We start from the raw sequence: 16,861 nt of genomic DNA, 5'->3' as shown, positions 1-16,861 counted from the left end.
GGACTACAGGTGCACACTACCATGCCTGGCTAATTTTTTGTATTTTTAGTAGAGATGGGGTTTCACCATGTTGGCCAGTCTGGTCCCGAACTCCTGACCTTGTGATCCATCTGCCTAGGCCTCCCAAAGTGCTGGGATTACAGGCATGAGCCACTGAGCCCGGCCTGAACATTCTTGTTTTATGCCTTCCAATTATCTCTTTTGCCTTCAGGATAATGGTTCCTCTTCTGACTGTGGCTTTAAAGGCCTTGCTGAAGTGGCCACCACGGGCCCTCTCCAGCCCCTCCCAGCATGCACTCACTCCGGGCCTACCACCACTGCCCACTTGCAGGTTCTCACCTGGGTATGCTTACTGAGTTCCCTTGGGGCAGAACGGTCCTGGCAGAATCCTACCTAATCAATAAAGCTGTTAAATGTCACTTATGCTGTGAAATGCCAAACCCCGTCCTCTCAGGCAGGTCTCTGCAATTCACTTGTTTCCTTCCTCAGTTAAAAGAGCAAACACCCCTGCTGTATGCACACCTGACTGCCCCGTGAGCAGGTGAGCCCCGTTCACCTCTCCATGTCCTGACTGCCCCTGTGAGCAGGTGAGCCCATTCACCTCTCCATGTCCCTGACTGCCCCCCTAGATTAGGTTAGGCCCAGCTGTGGTGCTCTAAACTGCCCTGGTCACAGTCTATCAAAACATTCCTCACGGAGTTTATCGCCAGCACTTGATTTTCTGTCATTCCCGAGTCGAGGTTCTCTCCACCTTGGCATTAATCACATGTGGGCTGCTTACTTTTTTTGGAGGGTGGTTACCCTGTGCATCACAGGGTGTTTAGCAGTACCCCCAGCTTCTACCCATCAGAGGCTAGTGGCACCACCCCCCACAGCTCCCCTCTGTGGTGACAAACAAAAATGTCACAAATATTGTCAGATGTGAGTAGGGGCGTGGGGAGGGCAGGAAATCCCTCCCAGTTGAGAACCACTGCCCTAAACCAGTGCTACTCCCAGGTGTGTGGTTCACGAACCTGCACCTGGATCTTGTTAGACTCAGGCCCCACTGAGATCTGATGAATCAGAAATTGAGGATGGGAACCAGTAATCAGCCTTTAACAAGCTTTCCAGGTCGCTCTGCTGCTCCCTAAAGGCAGGGTGCACCCCCTTGAGAGTAAGCCTGCTCACGGCTGGACGGCTAGCACCACGCCTGGCTCGTAGGAGCAACTAAAAATTATTCTGACTGAATCAGCAGGACTGACTGACTCTGGAAGGGCAGTACATGTTCAGTAAGTGAAGTGACTATCTACTCTATCAAAAGGGGTGCAATAAGCTTTGAGCTCCCGACAAATCATGGAAACGCAGGGGTCAACACTGCTTCTCAGAGGCTGTGCATCATCTGTCCTGCAAGGATGGAAATGCTGGAATCCCTTCCAAGATGCTTCCAGCAGGGGGCCACCTGGTCTTGACTTGAGGAACTTCAGTGATGGGGATTAATTTTCAAACCACAACCTGTTTCATTTTTAAACTCTGGGTTGTTAGATTATTCTAAATGCTGAGCCCAAGCCAGACTCCCTAAACTTCAGTCTTAGCTGTGCCCTTGGGCAGCGCTGCTCCAAGTTGTTCAGGAGGTGTGGAGCCCAGAAGCCAGGCTCCCTCCACTGAAAACCATTACACATGAGTATACTTAGATCCATCAAGCAAAGTAAGGATCATTTTATTTGCAGAAAGTAATTACTTTCTATGTATCTAATGCCAAAAGATCACAATAAGGAGCCAGGACAACAACAAAACCCTTTCAAATTACACGCAGTTCCAACTTGAGCACTTACGGATGTATTGTTCCATGTGGGCATTTGCTACCACTCATTGGCAGATAAGTATTGGCAGGCACTAAAGCTTTAAAAAAAATTACAGCCAAAATAATCCAAAAGCTAACAGATTGATGAATTATTTTAGGCTATGATTTGGGGAAAGGGCCACAAGCTTTAGGGGGAGAGCACAGAGTCCAGCTTACAAGTTCATGCCAGAGCCCCTGAGAAGTCCAGGCCTTCCGCCACGTCATGAGAGATGGGGGGCTTTGTCCACTCAGTCTCAGGGTACAGCCCCTCTTCCCATACACATTTTCCTGAGTCTGGGTCAAACTACCTTTAGGATTTTCTCCTATTAGCAGTTTATTTGCAAACAAAACCTTTAATTATAAATGACCTGATTAATTACCATGGGATCTCATCCAGAGATAAACAGGGCAAGAGACCCCGGGCCCCCGCTCGCCACTCTAGACCCAGCATGAGGAGACGGTGCCATGGCTGGGCTCCATCCATTGTTTTCAAGTTGACTAGGCACTCAGCTCCACGGCTCACTAGAAACCAAAAGGACACTCTCCACCCCACCCCATCCCGCCAACTGGTTACCTGAATTGGGTTTTTGTAAGCTTCTCTCACTCTCAGAATCTGTGTTGGTACTTCTCAACTAAACATAATACATTCCCCAGTGTAATAGTCTCTGTTCTTCATTTCAAAAGCAAGTTCCTTGATTTTACATTTCTGCCTAGAAAAAAGGAATTATCTTGTATTTTTACTTGACTGTAACATAGATTAATTTTCCTCCATGGACTGGGAGGCCTTTGAAAAGGAAAACATTCCCAGTTCCTTCATTAAAAATGCCCAAAAGACGGCTCTTGAAAGCACCCTATTAACACAAAGCTAAATTATGACACAGACAGGAAAGTGATGGGCTCCTCTAGAATTCCTCTAGATAAGAATTCTAGATATTCCTCTTATCTAGAATTTAAAATGGCTTTCTCCTTATAAGGCTAAACCAGAGACTTAGTTGAAAACAGAAAAATAACAACTAGAAAACACGGCCTTCAGGTTTACCGATAACCTTCTTCCTAATCTCACCTCATAATTTCACCACATTCTCAAACCCTAAACCCCACCTCTCCCGTCCTCTATTGCAATTCTGACAGAAGAGTCCTACTCTTTTTCCTTAGACTTCCGATTTTGCTTCAAACACACCCAGCATGAAAAGATATGAAAGATGAAGGTAATGTTTCTTTGCTGAAGTGTCTTCAGTCTCAGCAATTTTTTTTTTTTTTTTTGAGGCGGAGTCTCGCTCTGTCGCCCGGGCCGGAGTGCAGTGGCCAGATCTCAGCTCACTGCAAGCTCCGCCTCCCGGGTTTATGCCATTCTCCTGCCTCAGCCTCCCGAGTAGCTGGGACTACAGGCGCCCGCCACCTCACCCGGCTAATTTTTTTTGTATTTTTAGTAGAGACGAGGTTTCACCGTGTTAGCCAGGATGGTCTCGATCTCCTGACCTCGTGATCCACCCGTCTCGGCCTCCCAAAGTGCTGGGATTACAGGCTTGAGCCACTGCGCCCGGCCAGCAATTATTAAATATTAAGTATCACTTCTCAAAACTGTGGTAATTTCAGATCAAAGGCAAAAGCTCAATGGTCAAAGATAAACCAAGTGAGCATCACATTCTAGACCCGCCACGGTCCAAGAAAGTAATAATTACAGCTAACAAGTGCGTGAAATGTATCCAGACCCAGGTGGGATGTATTAGTGTGGAATACACACCCAGTTTTGGAAGCTTAGTATGAAAAAAAGATGTGAACATTTTCATATTTTTATATTGATTACATGTTGAAATTATAATTTTGATATATCAAGGCAAATCAAATATATTATTAAAATCTATCTCACCTGTTTCTTTTTAAAACGTGGCTATCCCAAGGTTTTCAATTCCGTGTATGGCTCCTGTTGTATTTCTACTGCATGGCAGTGTCTAGACCATGTGATCAAAGACCCAGGTGACATAGTGTGGACACTGCTGTTTGTATCCAGCTCTGTCCTTGAAAACTCAGAAAATACGAAATGAGTTTGCCTATTTAAATCCAACTCTTTCTCCAATCCCTACCAGATTTGTCACTTGACAATTTTTGGTATTTTTTTTGTTTTGAGACAAGGTCTCATTCTTTTGCCCAGGCTGGAGTACAGTAGCGTGATCATGACTTACTGGAGCCTTGACCTCCCAGGCTCAAGCAATCCTCCGGCCTCAGCCTCCCAAGTAGCTGGGACCACAAACACATGCCACCAGGCCTGGCTAATTTTTAAAAAATTTTTATTTTTGTAGAGAAAGGGGGTCTTGCTATGTTGCCCAAGCTGGTCTCAAACTCCTGTGCTCAAGTGATCCTCCCACCTTGACCTCTCCAAGTGCTGGGATTATAGGTGTGAGCCACTGTGCCCAGCTGCCACTCAATATTTTATCCAGAGTCATAAGATGAAGCATGCACACAACTTTGAGTTCCCCAGAATCTGAATTGGAAAGCTTAACATTTTAAAACCATTTCATATACACGAAAGGGGTCCTCTTTATATATATGCAGTATATATGTGCATGAATGATAAACCAAGGCCAGCCCATACAGCGATGACAAAATATTTCCACTTCTGGAGGTGAACAAAAAAGGCCTTACAAAAATTCAAGTGAAAAACTAGCTCTGAGGGTTTAGATGGCCCAGACTAGTGGACTTCTGGAAATACGACCTGCTCCACCAAAGTTTGGCCCACATAATTCCCCAAAATAAGATTTATTTTAAGCCTTAGTTTGTGAAGGTGACTAATGATAATAATTATCAACATATAATCTAGAGGAATTTAGACTCTGTGCTTTTGTGGCTATGTTCTTATACAGTAACAAATGCAAACCATTATTTTATTTCCAAGTTTGAGCATTTTAATAAGACAACTGAGACAGGGAACAGTAGTCCACCTTGCATATAGTGGGCACTCGATTAGTATCTGTTGAATCAATAAATAGTTTCATTTATTTCTACGTCTATCAGAGTCTTACTACATTACATTTTTCTTGCAATTATGACATGTAATTTAATACCCAACAGTTAATCATTTGCTCAGCGTGGACAAATACTGCCAGAATTCCGGTCTTTTCACTTTTAATCTTTGAACCCCTTCACACTGGAAGAATCGCCATCATTAAGATATTCTTCTTTAAAATAAATAAATAAATAAAAATTACATAAGAAATATTTAAAAACCATGGAGAAAATCAATAATTTTCATTTTAAATTTAGAAGTAACTGTTAAAAACAGTACAAATAAATTCTGAGTGGTAGATGTCACCTTCAGCACAGCTGCACTTACAAAGATTTTTATTCAGAAACATCTTCCCCAGATTTAAAATTCTAACTTGTACCCATATGGCTCTAGGTAAGCGTCTGAGGACATCACTCTTCCCCAGCATTCTCCGTCTCCTTTCCATCAAGATTGTTAAATTTCAAGTACCAATGACCCAGGAGAGGATGGGAAAAAAACAAAAACCATTTGGACACCACGCTGCCTCTCTCATCCTTTAAGAAGACAACTTGCTCTAGGATAATTATGCAGCATTAGCAAACATCAATAGTTTATGATCCAGAATTGACTAGAGACGTGCCTAGGCAATGTTCTTCTCGTTTCAGCATCTTGTCTCTAGCATCTAAGAGAATTCACTCACTTGGGTAAATGGAGGCAAAGGCTAAGGGAGTGAAGGGAGCACAGGGAAAAAAATGCAATGACAGAAAGACACTTGTCAGTGCTAACACCCACAAGTGCCAGCAGATGTGATCCATTTAATGAAGCATGTGCCTCGGATTTGGCACTCCTTTCCAGTGGGAAGATCTCCTTTCAGAAAAAGCATCAAATTATACAAGTTACCCCTCTCCACCACTCTATGCCTGGCATCTCTGCCGCTCGAAACTGGCACGTCATGTTGTGTGTGGGAACCACGCCACCCCGACAGGTGGCCGCGACTCTCTCTCTGCCAGAGCAACACAATGAGCATCAGATTCACGTTCCAAAAGCTGGAACGACCGAGCCGTGCTTCTATGCACAGAATGAAAGAAGTCAGGCTTGCTGCTCTAAAACACGGGTCCATTTGGGGGAAAATCAAGCAATGAAGGAACCAAAGAAACAGGGAAAAGAGAATCTGCATGACTCCCACCATCAGAATGCAGTCAGCAATGGCCCCAAATCTAAAACCAAGTGTCCTATCGGACATGAGTTAGCCAATTGCCCTATTTTGTAAGCAGTGTGATTCTAAGTCAAAGAAAAACAGGTGTCTTTAATCAGAATGAAAATATGAGGGAATGATATCCCAAGAGTAAGAGTTATCCCATTTTAGTGCCTGAACTATACAGCTATAGAACTATACAGCTTAAGGGAAGCTATACAGCTTAAGAATAACGGAGATTTGAGCTCCTGCCTTTGATATTATGAATAATAATTTAGAACTTAAAATGATTGTTCTAGGTATACAGAAAATCCATCCCCCTCTGGAAAAGACTCTCTTCTCCCCACTATAAATGAGATTAAATTTCTCCTTTTGGTCTTAACTCCCATGAAACAAGTATTTTAAGGTATTAGTTTGGAAACGAAATTGTTTTGGCTATTCTAGCGAGTTTAATGTGCAGAGATGATCTGTTTCCAATCTGAAATACCAGGCTTTAGGAGAGATGTAAATACAAGATGCCTCATTGTAAGAATAACACTTTTTGTTTTAGGCATTCAGAAGTAATACCCAGTGTGCCACTGATTTCATCTGACTTAGTGTTTTGTTTTTTTTTTTTGAAGAAAATGCATGCTTCCTTTGTAAGTACACCTACTTTTTAAAAATTCCGTTGCAAAGATCTTGCTAGACATTCTATTTATGCACCAAAAAAAGAAAAAAAAAAAAAAAAAAAGAGGCAGAGTCCCAGAAATGTTATGTGAGTACATTTTTCATTTTCTGAAAATACTAGGATTCCAGAGATTAGGACAGGATTGCTTGTGAATAAACTCAAGCAGTTAAAAATTGTCCAGAATTTTATAATAAAGACATCCCATCCATAAAAAAAGTTAATGATGTTACCAAAAAAAATGCATTCTCTGAAAGAACTTATTAACTAGTTGAATCATTAATTTCAGAGTACTTAATTTTTTGTTCCCTTATAAAATAATATTAAATTTGTTCCTCTGATGTTAGGCCTTTCTTTGAATTTATGTTCAGATCCCAAAAGTACAAAGATCAAGGTTACTTTAAACCTCAAATTTAAACATTAAATGGCATTATTATTTGTATGTCAATAAATAATGGACTTGTCTACCACAAAAGAGTTAGTTTTTGTTCTCTGCTGAACATTTATAGACATGGGCACTTGGAACAAGAAATCACCATTGCAATGACAATAAATACATGTGTTTACCACTCAGCTTTTTGTACAATTTGTACTGACTAGATGGGGTAAAATAAAAACATGGCTGGAGGCTGAGGCAGGAGAATCGCTTGAACCTGGGAGGCAGAGGTTGCAGTGAGCCAAGATTGTGCCACTGCATTCCAGCCTGGGAGACAAGAGCAAAACTCCATCTCAAACAACAACAACAACAACAACAACAAAACCACAGAAAACAAACAAAAAAACAATGCTGGGCATGGTGGCTCAGGCCATAATCCCAGCATTTTGGGAGGCCGAGGTGGGCGGATCACTTGAGGTCAGGAGTTCAAGACCAGCCTGGTCAACATGGCGAAACCCGTCTTTACTAAAAACACAAAAATTAGCTGGGCGTGGTGGCGGATGACTGTAGTCCCAGCTACTTGGGAGGCTGAGGCAGGAGAATCACTTGAACCTGGGAGGCAGAGGTTGCAGTGAGCTGAGATTGCACCACTGCACTCCAACCTGGGCAACAGAGCAAGACTTGGTCTCAAAATAAATAAGTAAGTAAATAAACGTGACTGTTTAAGATATCTCAAACTCCAAAGGAACAGAGCTCTAGATCCAAATGAAAATATATATACACCTGAATTTTCATTAGGATCAAGAGCTCTGTTTTGTTGTACTGAAGGAAATTTAATAGAAGATGAAGGAAATAAGTAGAATAAAGGCCATGGCCTCCCCTTCTGCATAAACACACCATGAAAAGAAAGGATCCTTACTGAGTGCCTGCTATGAGGGGTACAGGAAGGAAAAAGTCAACAGGAAAGGAAGTAGAACCAGAATATTCAGCTCTGTAGACATTCTGAATCACGGAAGCTTTATTTTAATCAAAATACACTGGAGTTACGGTAAGCCCCTCAGGGGCATGAACTTTGTTGTTCTAGTCTTTGTCTCCCCAGCACCGGAAACTGGACCTGGTACAAGAAACACCCTTAAAGTTTGATTAACTATTGGTGATGGAATGAACGACTAAAATCAATAAGCCTTTCTACTATTTTAGAACAGAATCAGAAACCACGGCTTTTCATGAACACTTTAACCGGAATTATTTTTGCATATGGGACTCTTACTGCTTCTTCTCTGTAAAGGTACTGTTAATTTGTAGAAAGTTTTCTCCTCCTAAAAAAGGCTCTTAAGCACCCTACGAACTTAATTGAACATTAACATGATGATGTTCAAGGATTATTCCAAAGAGTTGTCATCTATCAACAAAGCAGCACATTCTATTCTTAGCATGTTTAAAAAGGAGTATGGAAAATCAGAAACAGAAAAGTTACTAAAAACAGTGCCTCTGCTAAGAGACTAGGAGAGGCTCCAGCAGACTTCATTATCCCTGGTTCTGGGGTTGATCAGACAAAGGGAACTTTGGGAGTTGTGAGGAGGAGGGGAGAGACGGGCTGGCAGCGTGAGGGGCTGTTCTGATGTCGCTGGGCCAGGGAACGAGGTGGGTGGGGCTGGATATCCAGTCCTGAGGTCCTGAAGTGACAGAGGGTGGGTCTCAGGGCACAGAACCTTGTTGGGGAGGGGTCAGAGACCTGCTCACATGTGGGACACAGGGGACTCCCCCAAGTAAGCTGGTCACCGTGTGTCTAAGGCCCTCTCTCAAGAATCCAGGCGGCTCTGCGCCTCCAGGCCTGCGATGGAATTGAGGCAGGATCCAATCACTCCAGCGGAAGTCTGGAAGCGATGAGTGGGAATGGAAAATAGCAGTGAAAGCCAATTCCAAATGATAGAAAAAGCGGCTCGAGGATGGGTGTTTTAAACCGTCCACTTTACACTGCCAAGAAAAATGGTCATGATCCGTAACTCAAAGCCTGCCAGGGCAGGTGGGCACCATGAGGGGACAGGAAGGACACAAAATGCAGGACAAACAATCAGTTTCAGGGTCAAGACACCAAGGCCTGGATGAGCATAAGATGCAAACTACTGTCGTTTTGTATTTTCCAAAGACCCAGTAAGCTGTTGGTGCCTGCAAAGGCCCAGAGACCAGTCTGGAGGCGACTCCATCGGCTCCATTTAAATCAGCGCTTTCCTTTTCCTCAAGAGGGTTCATGTTAACAAGAGAACAGATCCCATGAAGAAGGGGCAGCTTGCAGACAAGAGGTCAAGAGAAAGCATTCTTCAAAGGTTTCCCAGTCCACCCATCTGTCTTTTAACTGCCCCAAGTAACTTCAACCAAGTCAAAATCTAGTCATCTTAAAAAGGTTCCTACGGAGGCCACAGCTGCCACTGCTGTCGGTTTGCAAATGCAAAAACGCCCAGGTTAACGCTCTCACAAACATCTACAAACTTAACATTACAGTCCTCGTAATTTCCTTCCAGTTTAAAAATAAACATTATAAATGCTAAAAGAACGTTACCAGACAAACAAGAAAGGTCACGTTGGTACTTACAGTTAATATATTTATGTCAGTATTGAAATAGACTACTTCTATTTGTCTCTCATAAGTCTTCTTGTGACTTCTTCTTATTTGACTTCTCATAAGTCAAAGTGTTAACTAACTGAACAGCCATCACCCATTTCAGTGCCTTTAACTTTGGTATTGGTTTCTTGCCAAAAGCTTTATAAAAAATGTATCTTTTGTATGGATACTTGGAAATAATTTTATAATTTACAAATGTATCCAAAATATACATGTAATATATAAGAATATACAAATTTGTGAATTAAAACAGAAACGGTTAGTAAAAGCTTCCAGAAAAAGGATATAAAATATCTAGCCTTTTCACTTTTCTGTGAGAATACTCCATTAAAGGAGGCCAATATATGTATCTGTTCACCTGAGGGAAAAATGTTTCGTATCATGATAGCTATTTCATTATTTCACAAGAGCAACCTTCAGAAGCAGTGACAGGTTCCATCATATCTACTAAATGATGTCCCCCACAAGTTAAATCTATCAAGGTTTAGTACTTTCCTCAAAAATCACTTTGATGTCTTTGAAATCCATTCAGAATAGGGAGTAGTGACTTTAAGGGAAGATATGTTAAAATCAATAAAATGGCACTTTCAGAAACTTTAGAGTTGTTTTTGAGAAAAGTCACAACTCCTTTTTTTTTTTTTTTTGAGACAGAGTCTTGCTCTGTCACCCAGCCTGGAGTGCAATGGCGCAATCTCGGCTCACTGCAACCTCAGCCTACTGGGTTCAAGCGATTCTCCTGCCTCAGCCTCCCGAGTAGCTAGGACTACAGGCACGCACCACCACGCCTGGCTAATGTTTGTACTTGTAGTAGAGACGGGGTTTCACTATGTTGGCCAGGCTGGTCTCGAACTCCTGACCTCAAGTGATCTGCCCACCTCGGCCTCCCTAAGTGCTGGGATTACAGGTGTGAGCCACCGTGCCAGGCCCACAACTCCTAATTTTTAATTTTCTTCAGGAAAAATATGATTTCTGATAAACTGTTATCATCTGTATCTGTACATTCAGATTTAATTGCCAACTTTTGAAAAGGAAGAACCGTTATCTGTAGTGAATGTTAACAGTGAGGCAGTGAAGGCACCCCTCCCTCCCAGTCCCGTTCCTGATTCACTGTCTCATGAAGAGCCACATGATGGTACTGAATTCATTATGGGGCCAGCCTATGCAACCTCGTCAGGTCTCTGGCGGCTGCGTGTCTCTTGGGAGATTTATAATCATCACCGGTGGGGAGACCCCTATCCCAGGAAGAGACTGAAGTGCATTATTGCTAAGCTACAGGAAGAAAAGTCACCACCACTATTCTCAATACTTGAAGCTGTTCTGCTCAGCTGTCCCCAAACTCTCTAAAGTATCAGAAAACTGACAAGCGATGGGAAGAAGTGGTGGTTTTATCCAGGCATGATAAAGTAATAATAATAAAAGGAGGTGGGTGTGGTTGTGTGTAACCATGCCCTGAGTGGGTATTGGCACAGGCTAGGGCCACTGGGGTCACTTTTCTGCCGCACCTTAGTGCAGTCGCAGGTGCTCCAAGACAGGGCCTGAGCCTGGGTTCAGTCTGGACAGGATGGGATGAAGGAGGGACAGTTTATGAAAAATTTCCCTGGCTCTTTCCAAGACACCTTTGGAAGCTGTGGAAGGATAGCTGGGCAATAAATACCTAGAACATCAAAACAGGAAAGGCTGTCCTGGAATCATTCGCAATCCTATAATTTTGCAGGAAATAAAATAGCAAAACTCAATCCTGCTGCTGCTTCTGCTCTTGGTCTCAATACCCAATGGGCTAGGCCACAGTGTGTACACCAATGTCAGAGCTTTGCATTATGGAAAAAGCGATGGCGCAAACAGACATACACATCTAAAGAGAGTTTACGCATCCTCTGGTCCACATCCCCTCCGAGTGACACAGTCATATAGATGGATTCTTTCCCACCTGTTAAGACATTGCTCAACAGGACAAAAACATGAAGAAGGTGGAAAAGTAAGAAGGCAAACGGAATGCTTACTTTCTCTAAATGCTTTACAGTAGCCAAGGAAAGACAACAAGAAGAACAGGGCACACAGGAGGTCTGCACGGCCGACAACACCAGCAACCTTAAAAGAGGGGGAAGAAAACAAAAAATTACATAAAACACATTTAAGCAAATCCTAAACTTAGGAGACACAACAATTTTTTTTTTTCTTTTTTTTTTTTTAGACAGGGTCTCACTCTGCCACCAGCCTGGAGTACAGTGGTGTGATCTTGGCTCACTGTAGCCTCAAACCCCCTGGGTTCAAGCAATTCTTCCATCTCAGGCTCCTGAGTAGCTGGGATCACAGGCGCACACCACCACAGCTGGTTAATGTTTGTATTTTTTGTAGAGGCGGGGTTTCACCATGTTGCCCAGCCTGGTCTTGAACTCCTGGGCTCAAGCGATCCACCCACCTCTGCCTCTCAAAGTGCTGGGATTACAGGTGTGAGCCATTGTGCCTGGCCAAAACCAAAATTCTTTAGACATATAAAACAAGAAACTTCCCAGACTCTGCCACCTATGAAAATAAATACACGATGTAGCTGTGCAACAGCGCTTGGTGTTATCTTACAACTGGTTCTCTCCTTCCTTTTGGGTATAGGACTTGATTTAACTGCTTCCAGAGAACAGCGGATGGGTTTGAACCTGCTGCTGGCTATTCTGCTGGACAGAGACGGCGATATGTGTGTGCCATAAAAGCTGTGAGCTGTGCTCTTTAACACACGATACCCAAGAGCTCCAAAGACTGAGTCTTCTGAGGTCACAAAGTGGATTTTCAATCGGAAAATGGTATCAGCTCAAAGGGCATGATATTTAAAAAATAAAATGTGATTGGAAACAGGAAGGACATAAAGGTGCGAGAGAAGTGTGAGAAGCCGTCCTGCCGATAGAAAAAGACACAGGAGTAATCCTTCAAAGCTGCCTCTGCCCCCTTTTCCTTCCCTTCAGACCCAAACTGATTCAGTGGGTTAACCTGGAAAGCCGAATGCTTCAAGAATGATTCACAAGTAGGATGAGCACTGAATACAATTTCTGCCATTTCTTTCCCACATTTTCCACATGATGACTCTGCCCTTCCTTTCCTCAGTGAGAAAGAAGCAATATAAACGACGTGTTTCTTTCTTTCAGGCTGATGACTCCAGCCATTGTTCTCCCAGCGCTGTACGGTGATGAAAGACACAGAATTCCACCCAGGGGTACTGGACTAGTCTACGTGGGATTCTTTACTAACTGGCACCCGAATGTGACACGGACCAAAGCTTCTGCTGTGATTGTCCAGGTATCACTTTAAAGGCTGGTAGGTTAATCCCTTCCCAGAGGATGGGGATGTGATATATGAGCTGCAGAATAAAGGACTTTTCTAAAAATCAAGATAAGAAAATATACACTGACTATGAAATTACTCTATTTACATATGATTCTCAAGTTCACATGCAGTCAATAGCTAAAAAAGAATGTCTTTTAGGAGCAGATTCCCCTACACCAGTTATACATGAAATGCCAAGGACCATTTGTCACTGTAACTGTGACCTCCTGATGATGCGTACGTGGCAGCCTATGGTGTTAGGTGATGGTTGGGAAGATTGAATAAGCTGCTAAATCCACCCAACGAACACCACACACACACACACGCCACCGAGAAGGAAGCTGGAGACAAAGCAAAGGCGTAACAGATCTGGAACAAGTATGCCAGGATGCTGGAGGGGACAATCCGATTGCCTGACGAATGAAATGAATATACAATGAGAGCTCTGGAATCCTCAGGGCCGGAAACTCACTCCATCAGGGACACAGTAAAATAGTCAGAGATGCAGCCACACAGAACAGAGCCTGGTACAGGGTGGGTGCGGCTCACGGTGAGTTCCCCGGTGGGTCCTATGGGGTGTGTCTGTGAACAGGAGTAGCAGAAAGGTAAAGGACAAAGGACGCAGAAGCTCAGATGTCATCTCCACAGCCCTGGGTGAGTGAGGAGGCGGCTGGAGCGTCCTGGTTCTGTGGTCCTCACGCCAGGAGGACACGAGAGGAGACAGGAGCGTCTTAGAGCTGTGGCTTTCTATAGCACCTCAGGACGGACTGGAATCCCAACCCTTTAGAGAAGAGAAAGCAATGAATGCCAAGCCAGACAAGCCTGTCTGAAGGAGACCACAGAGAATAGGGTCACAGGAAACAGGGGGAGCAGGTGTCAGAGACCAAGGGGAAGTGAGGTGAGAGAGGGGGAAGAAAGTGGTTTGGAAAAATACTAGGGCTAGGGGCCAGGAGGGCCAGGCTGCCTAAACCACTTGCTATCTGGATGGCTAGGGTAGATCTGAAGAATCACCAAAAATGAAATTTAAACATCAAAGGCTTATTTTTACAGAAATGTTTCTTTCTGCTAATTGTCGAAGACCATCCCACGACTTTAAGCAATGTACATTATGTTCCTTGACATAAAGAAAAACAACATTTTTAAAGTATGGGAAGTGTTTTAAAGCAAGACAGCATTTAGTATTTATAATGAATTTTTCTGGCATAGTAATTAAGAGAGATTTCACTAAAAGAATGTGAAAAAGCTACCCAAGGAGGGACTGTATCCAATCACTGTCTGAGAATGTACATAAGCAAGAAAACATTTTCTTTTCCTTTTCTGATATTTGCATAATATGTATTTTTAGGCAAACTTTTCTACAAAGGCTATTTTTTTTTCTCACAAATAATGTGAAATACTCAGAGTTTTCTGGAGAAATCACTGCAATCCCTCTGAATCCATAAAGCAGGCAGTACCATCGTTTCCCCAATAGGTACAATTTCCATGGGGGCCATGAAAAGGAATTAGGGGGGTGGGGAAGGTTTCCCCACCCGATTCCTTCTGGATTAAAGTCTGGGTTCATTAGGTAGACATAACTCTTTTTAAACATTTTGTTTCATTTTTCACTTTCAGAGACAGGGTCTCACTCTGTTTTCCAGGCTGGAGTGCACTGGCGTGATCATAGCGCACTGCAGCCTCAAACTCCTGGGCTTGAGTGGTCCTCCTACCTCAGCTTCCCAAGTAGCTGGGACTCCAGGTGCACACCACCACACCTGGGTACAGGCAGAACTCTTAAGGGGGCCCGAGCTTCTCTCCGCGATGTTGGAATTCAGACAAAGTGAAATCTTCCCCAACACTCTGAGGAAAACAAAAAGTAAAGCCCATACAAGCCACTTCTGTCCTCAGGGAAGCGCTGGGGTCCTCCTGCTGACAGCCACACAGAGCTGAAGAGTCACCAGCAGACCAGGGGCTGTGTGGCCCTCCCAGACTCTCCTCCCTGCAGTGGGGACTGGCCTGTCAGAGGCTTTGGGTGTCTACAACCCACTCAGCAATGTGCGGGGGCTCATTAGTAAAAGACAGACACGGCCGGGCGCGGTGGCTCAAGCCTGTTTTCCCAGCACTTTGGGAGGCCGAGACGGGCGGATCACGAGGTCAGGAGATCGAGACTATCCTGGCTAACACGGTGAAATCCCGTCTCTACTAAAAAATACAAAAAACTAGCCGGGCGAGGTGGCGGGCGCTACTGTAGTCCCAGCTACTCCGGAGGCTGAGGCAGGAGAATGGCGTAAACCCGGGAGGCGGAGCTTGCAGTGAGCTGAGATCCGGCCACTGCATTCCAGCCTGGGCGACAGAGCGAGACTCTGTCTCAAAAAAAAAAAAAAAAAAAAAAAAAGAAAAGACAGACACTCCCATCAGTTGAGGAGCACAAAACACCGACTGCAATTACAGCATCACCAAGCAGAGACTAGGAGGGGGCAAGACTGTGGGGTGCCCAAGTCATCCCCATTTGTCCGGCTGTCACTGCGTTCAAATGGAAAGTCCCCAGTCCCAGAATCCTCTGAATCTCAGGCACACTAGACGGCTGATCACCCTAGAAGACTGGAAAATTCAGGTGCTTATTTGCAGTGGGCAAAATCATTTTCAGTGTAAAATGTTGGAGAGTGTAAAGACCTAAAACATATTAATGTAAATGTTAATATAAAGACATTCATGTTAGGCCAGGTACAGTGGCTCACGCCTGTAATCCCAGCACTTTGGGAAGCTGAGGCAGGTGGATTACTTGGGGCCAAGAGTTTGACACCAGCCTGTCCAACGTGGTGAAACCCCATCATTAGCCAGGTGTGGTGGTGCAGGCCTGTAGTCCTAGCTCCTCGGGAGGCTGAGGGAGGAGAATCACTTGAACCTGGGAGGTGCAGGTTGCAGTGAGCCAAGATTGCACCACTGCACTCCAGCCTAGGTGACAGAGTAAGACTGTGTATCAAAAAAAAAAAAAAAAAAAAAAAGAAAAAAAAAAAGAAATTCATGTCACTAAAACCTGCAGGGGCCTATACTGCTATTACTGTCTCTTAATAAATGTACACTGAGACAAATGGGGTAAACTGAGGCAGTTTACTAACCAAATCCCCATTGTCCTCATCCCACAGGGATCAATGTGGCTGGGGCTGCTGTGCCCAAGGCCATGATTCAGGCTGCTGGCTCTGCCGGCCAGAAGGCGGGACTGGCTCCTCGTTGAACACCTAGGAGGAGCTCGCCTGCTACCCGTTTCCTTGGGTGTTCCATTCTTGGCATGTTTTTAAAGCTGGAATTTTTTTTTTTTTTTTTTTTTTAGACAGAGTCTTGCTTTGTTGCCCAGGCTGGAGTGCAGTGGCATGGTCTTGGCTCACTGCAGCCTCTGCCTCCTGGGTATGAGCGATTCTCCTGCCTCACCCTCTCGAGTAGTTGGGACTACAGGTGCGCACCACCATGCCCGGCTCGTTTTTGTATTTTTAGTAGAGACAGGGTTTCGCCATGTTGGCCAGGCTGGTTTGGAACTCCTCACCTCAAGTGATCCACCTGCCTCGGCCTCCCAAAGTGCTGGGATTATGGGTGTGAGCCCCTGTGCCTGGTCTAGAGCTGAAATTTTTGACTGCAGGGTAGGAGATAATAGGGGAATGCAGACAGAAGGAACTGAATACTATCTGCGGAAACACTGAAAGGTAAACATACAAAATATCTATCTTCCAACGCTAACTCTTAATTATCCACAAGTATTTCTTGAAATCTGAGTTTGAATGGATGTCCTGGTGGGGAGGGGAAGAGAGAGAGGTTTTTCAAATACTCCTTTTTCTCCTAGAGCTAGTCTGCCTCAGTTTCCTTTTAACCATCTGGAATGTGGACTTTTAAGATTACATGTTCCCAGGGTACATTTATC

The 16,861-nt window shown here is 44.1% G+C and overlaps 1 protein-coding gene across 4 annotated transcripts in view; it reads right to left on the bottom strand.

Annotated features, from left to right (window-relative positions):
• Nucleotides 1-16,861, bottom strand: part of TMTC4 (transmembrane O-mannosyltransferase targeting cadherins 4) — a 72,611-nt gene that overhangs the window by 42,184 nt on the left and 13,566 nt on the right. For all 4 annotated transcript variants that reach the window (XM_033177340.1, XM_033177339.1, XM_033177341.1 and 1 more), the window contains one exon: nt 11,661-11,748. In XM_033177340.1, the coding sequence (XP_033033231.1) occupies nt 11,661-11,748 (88 nt within the window). The remainder of the gene's footprint in view (nt 1-11,660; nt 11,749-16,861) is intronic.

This window comes from Trachypithecus francoisi, unplaced genomic scaffold (genome assembly GCF_009764315.1).
Source record: "Trachypithecus francoisi isolate TF-2019V2 unplaced genomic scaffold, Tfra_2.0 Lachesis_group18, whole genome shotgun sequence".
NCBI lineage: Eukaryota > Metazoa > Chordata > Mammalia > Primates > Cercopithecidae > Trachypithecus > Trachypithecus francoisi.
The sequence above is the reverse complement of the archived record's forward strand: the minus strand, read 5'-3'. Positions and strand labels throughout refer to the sequence as shown.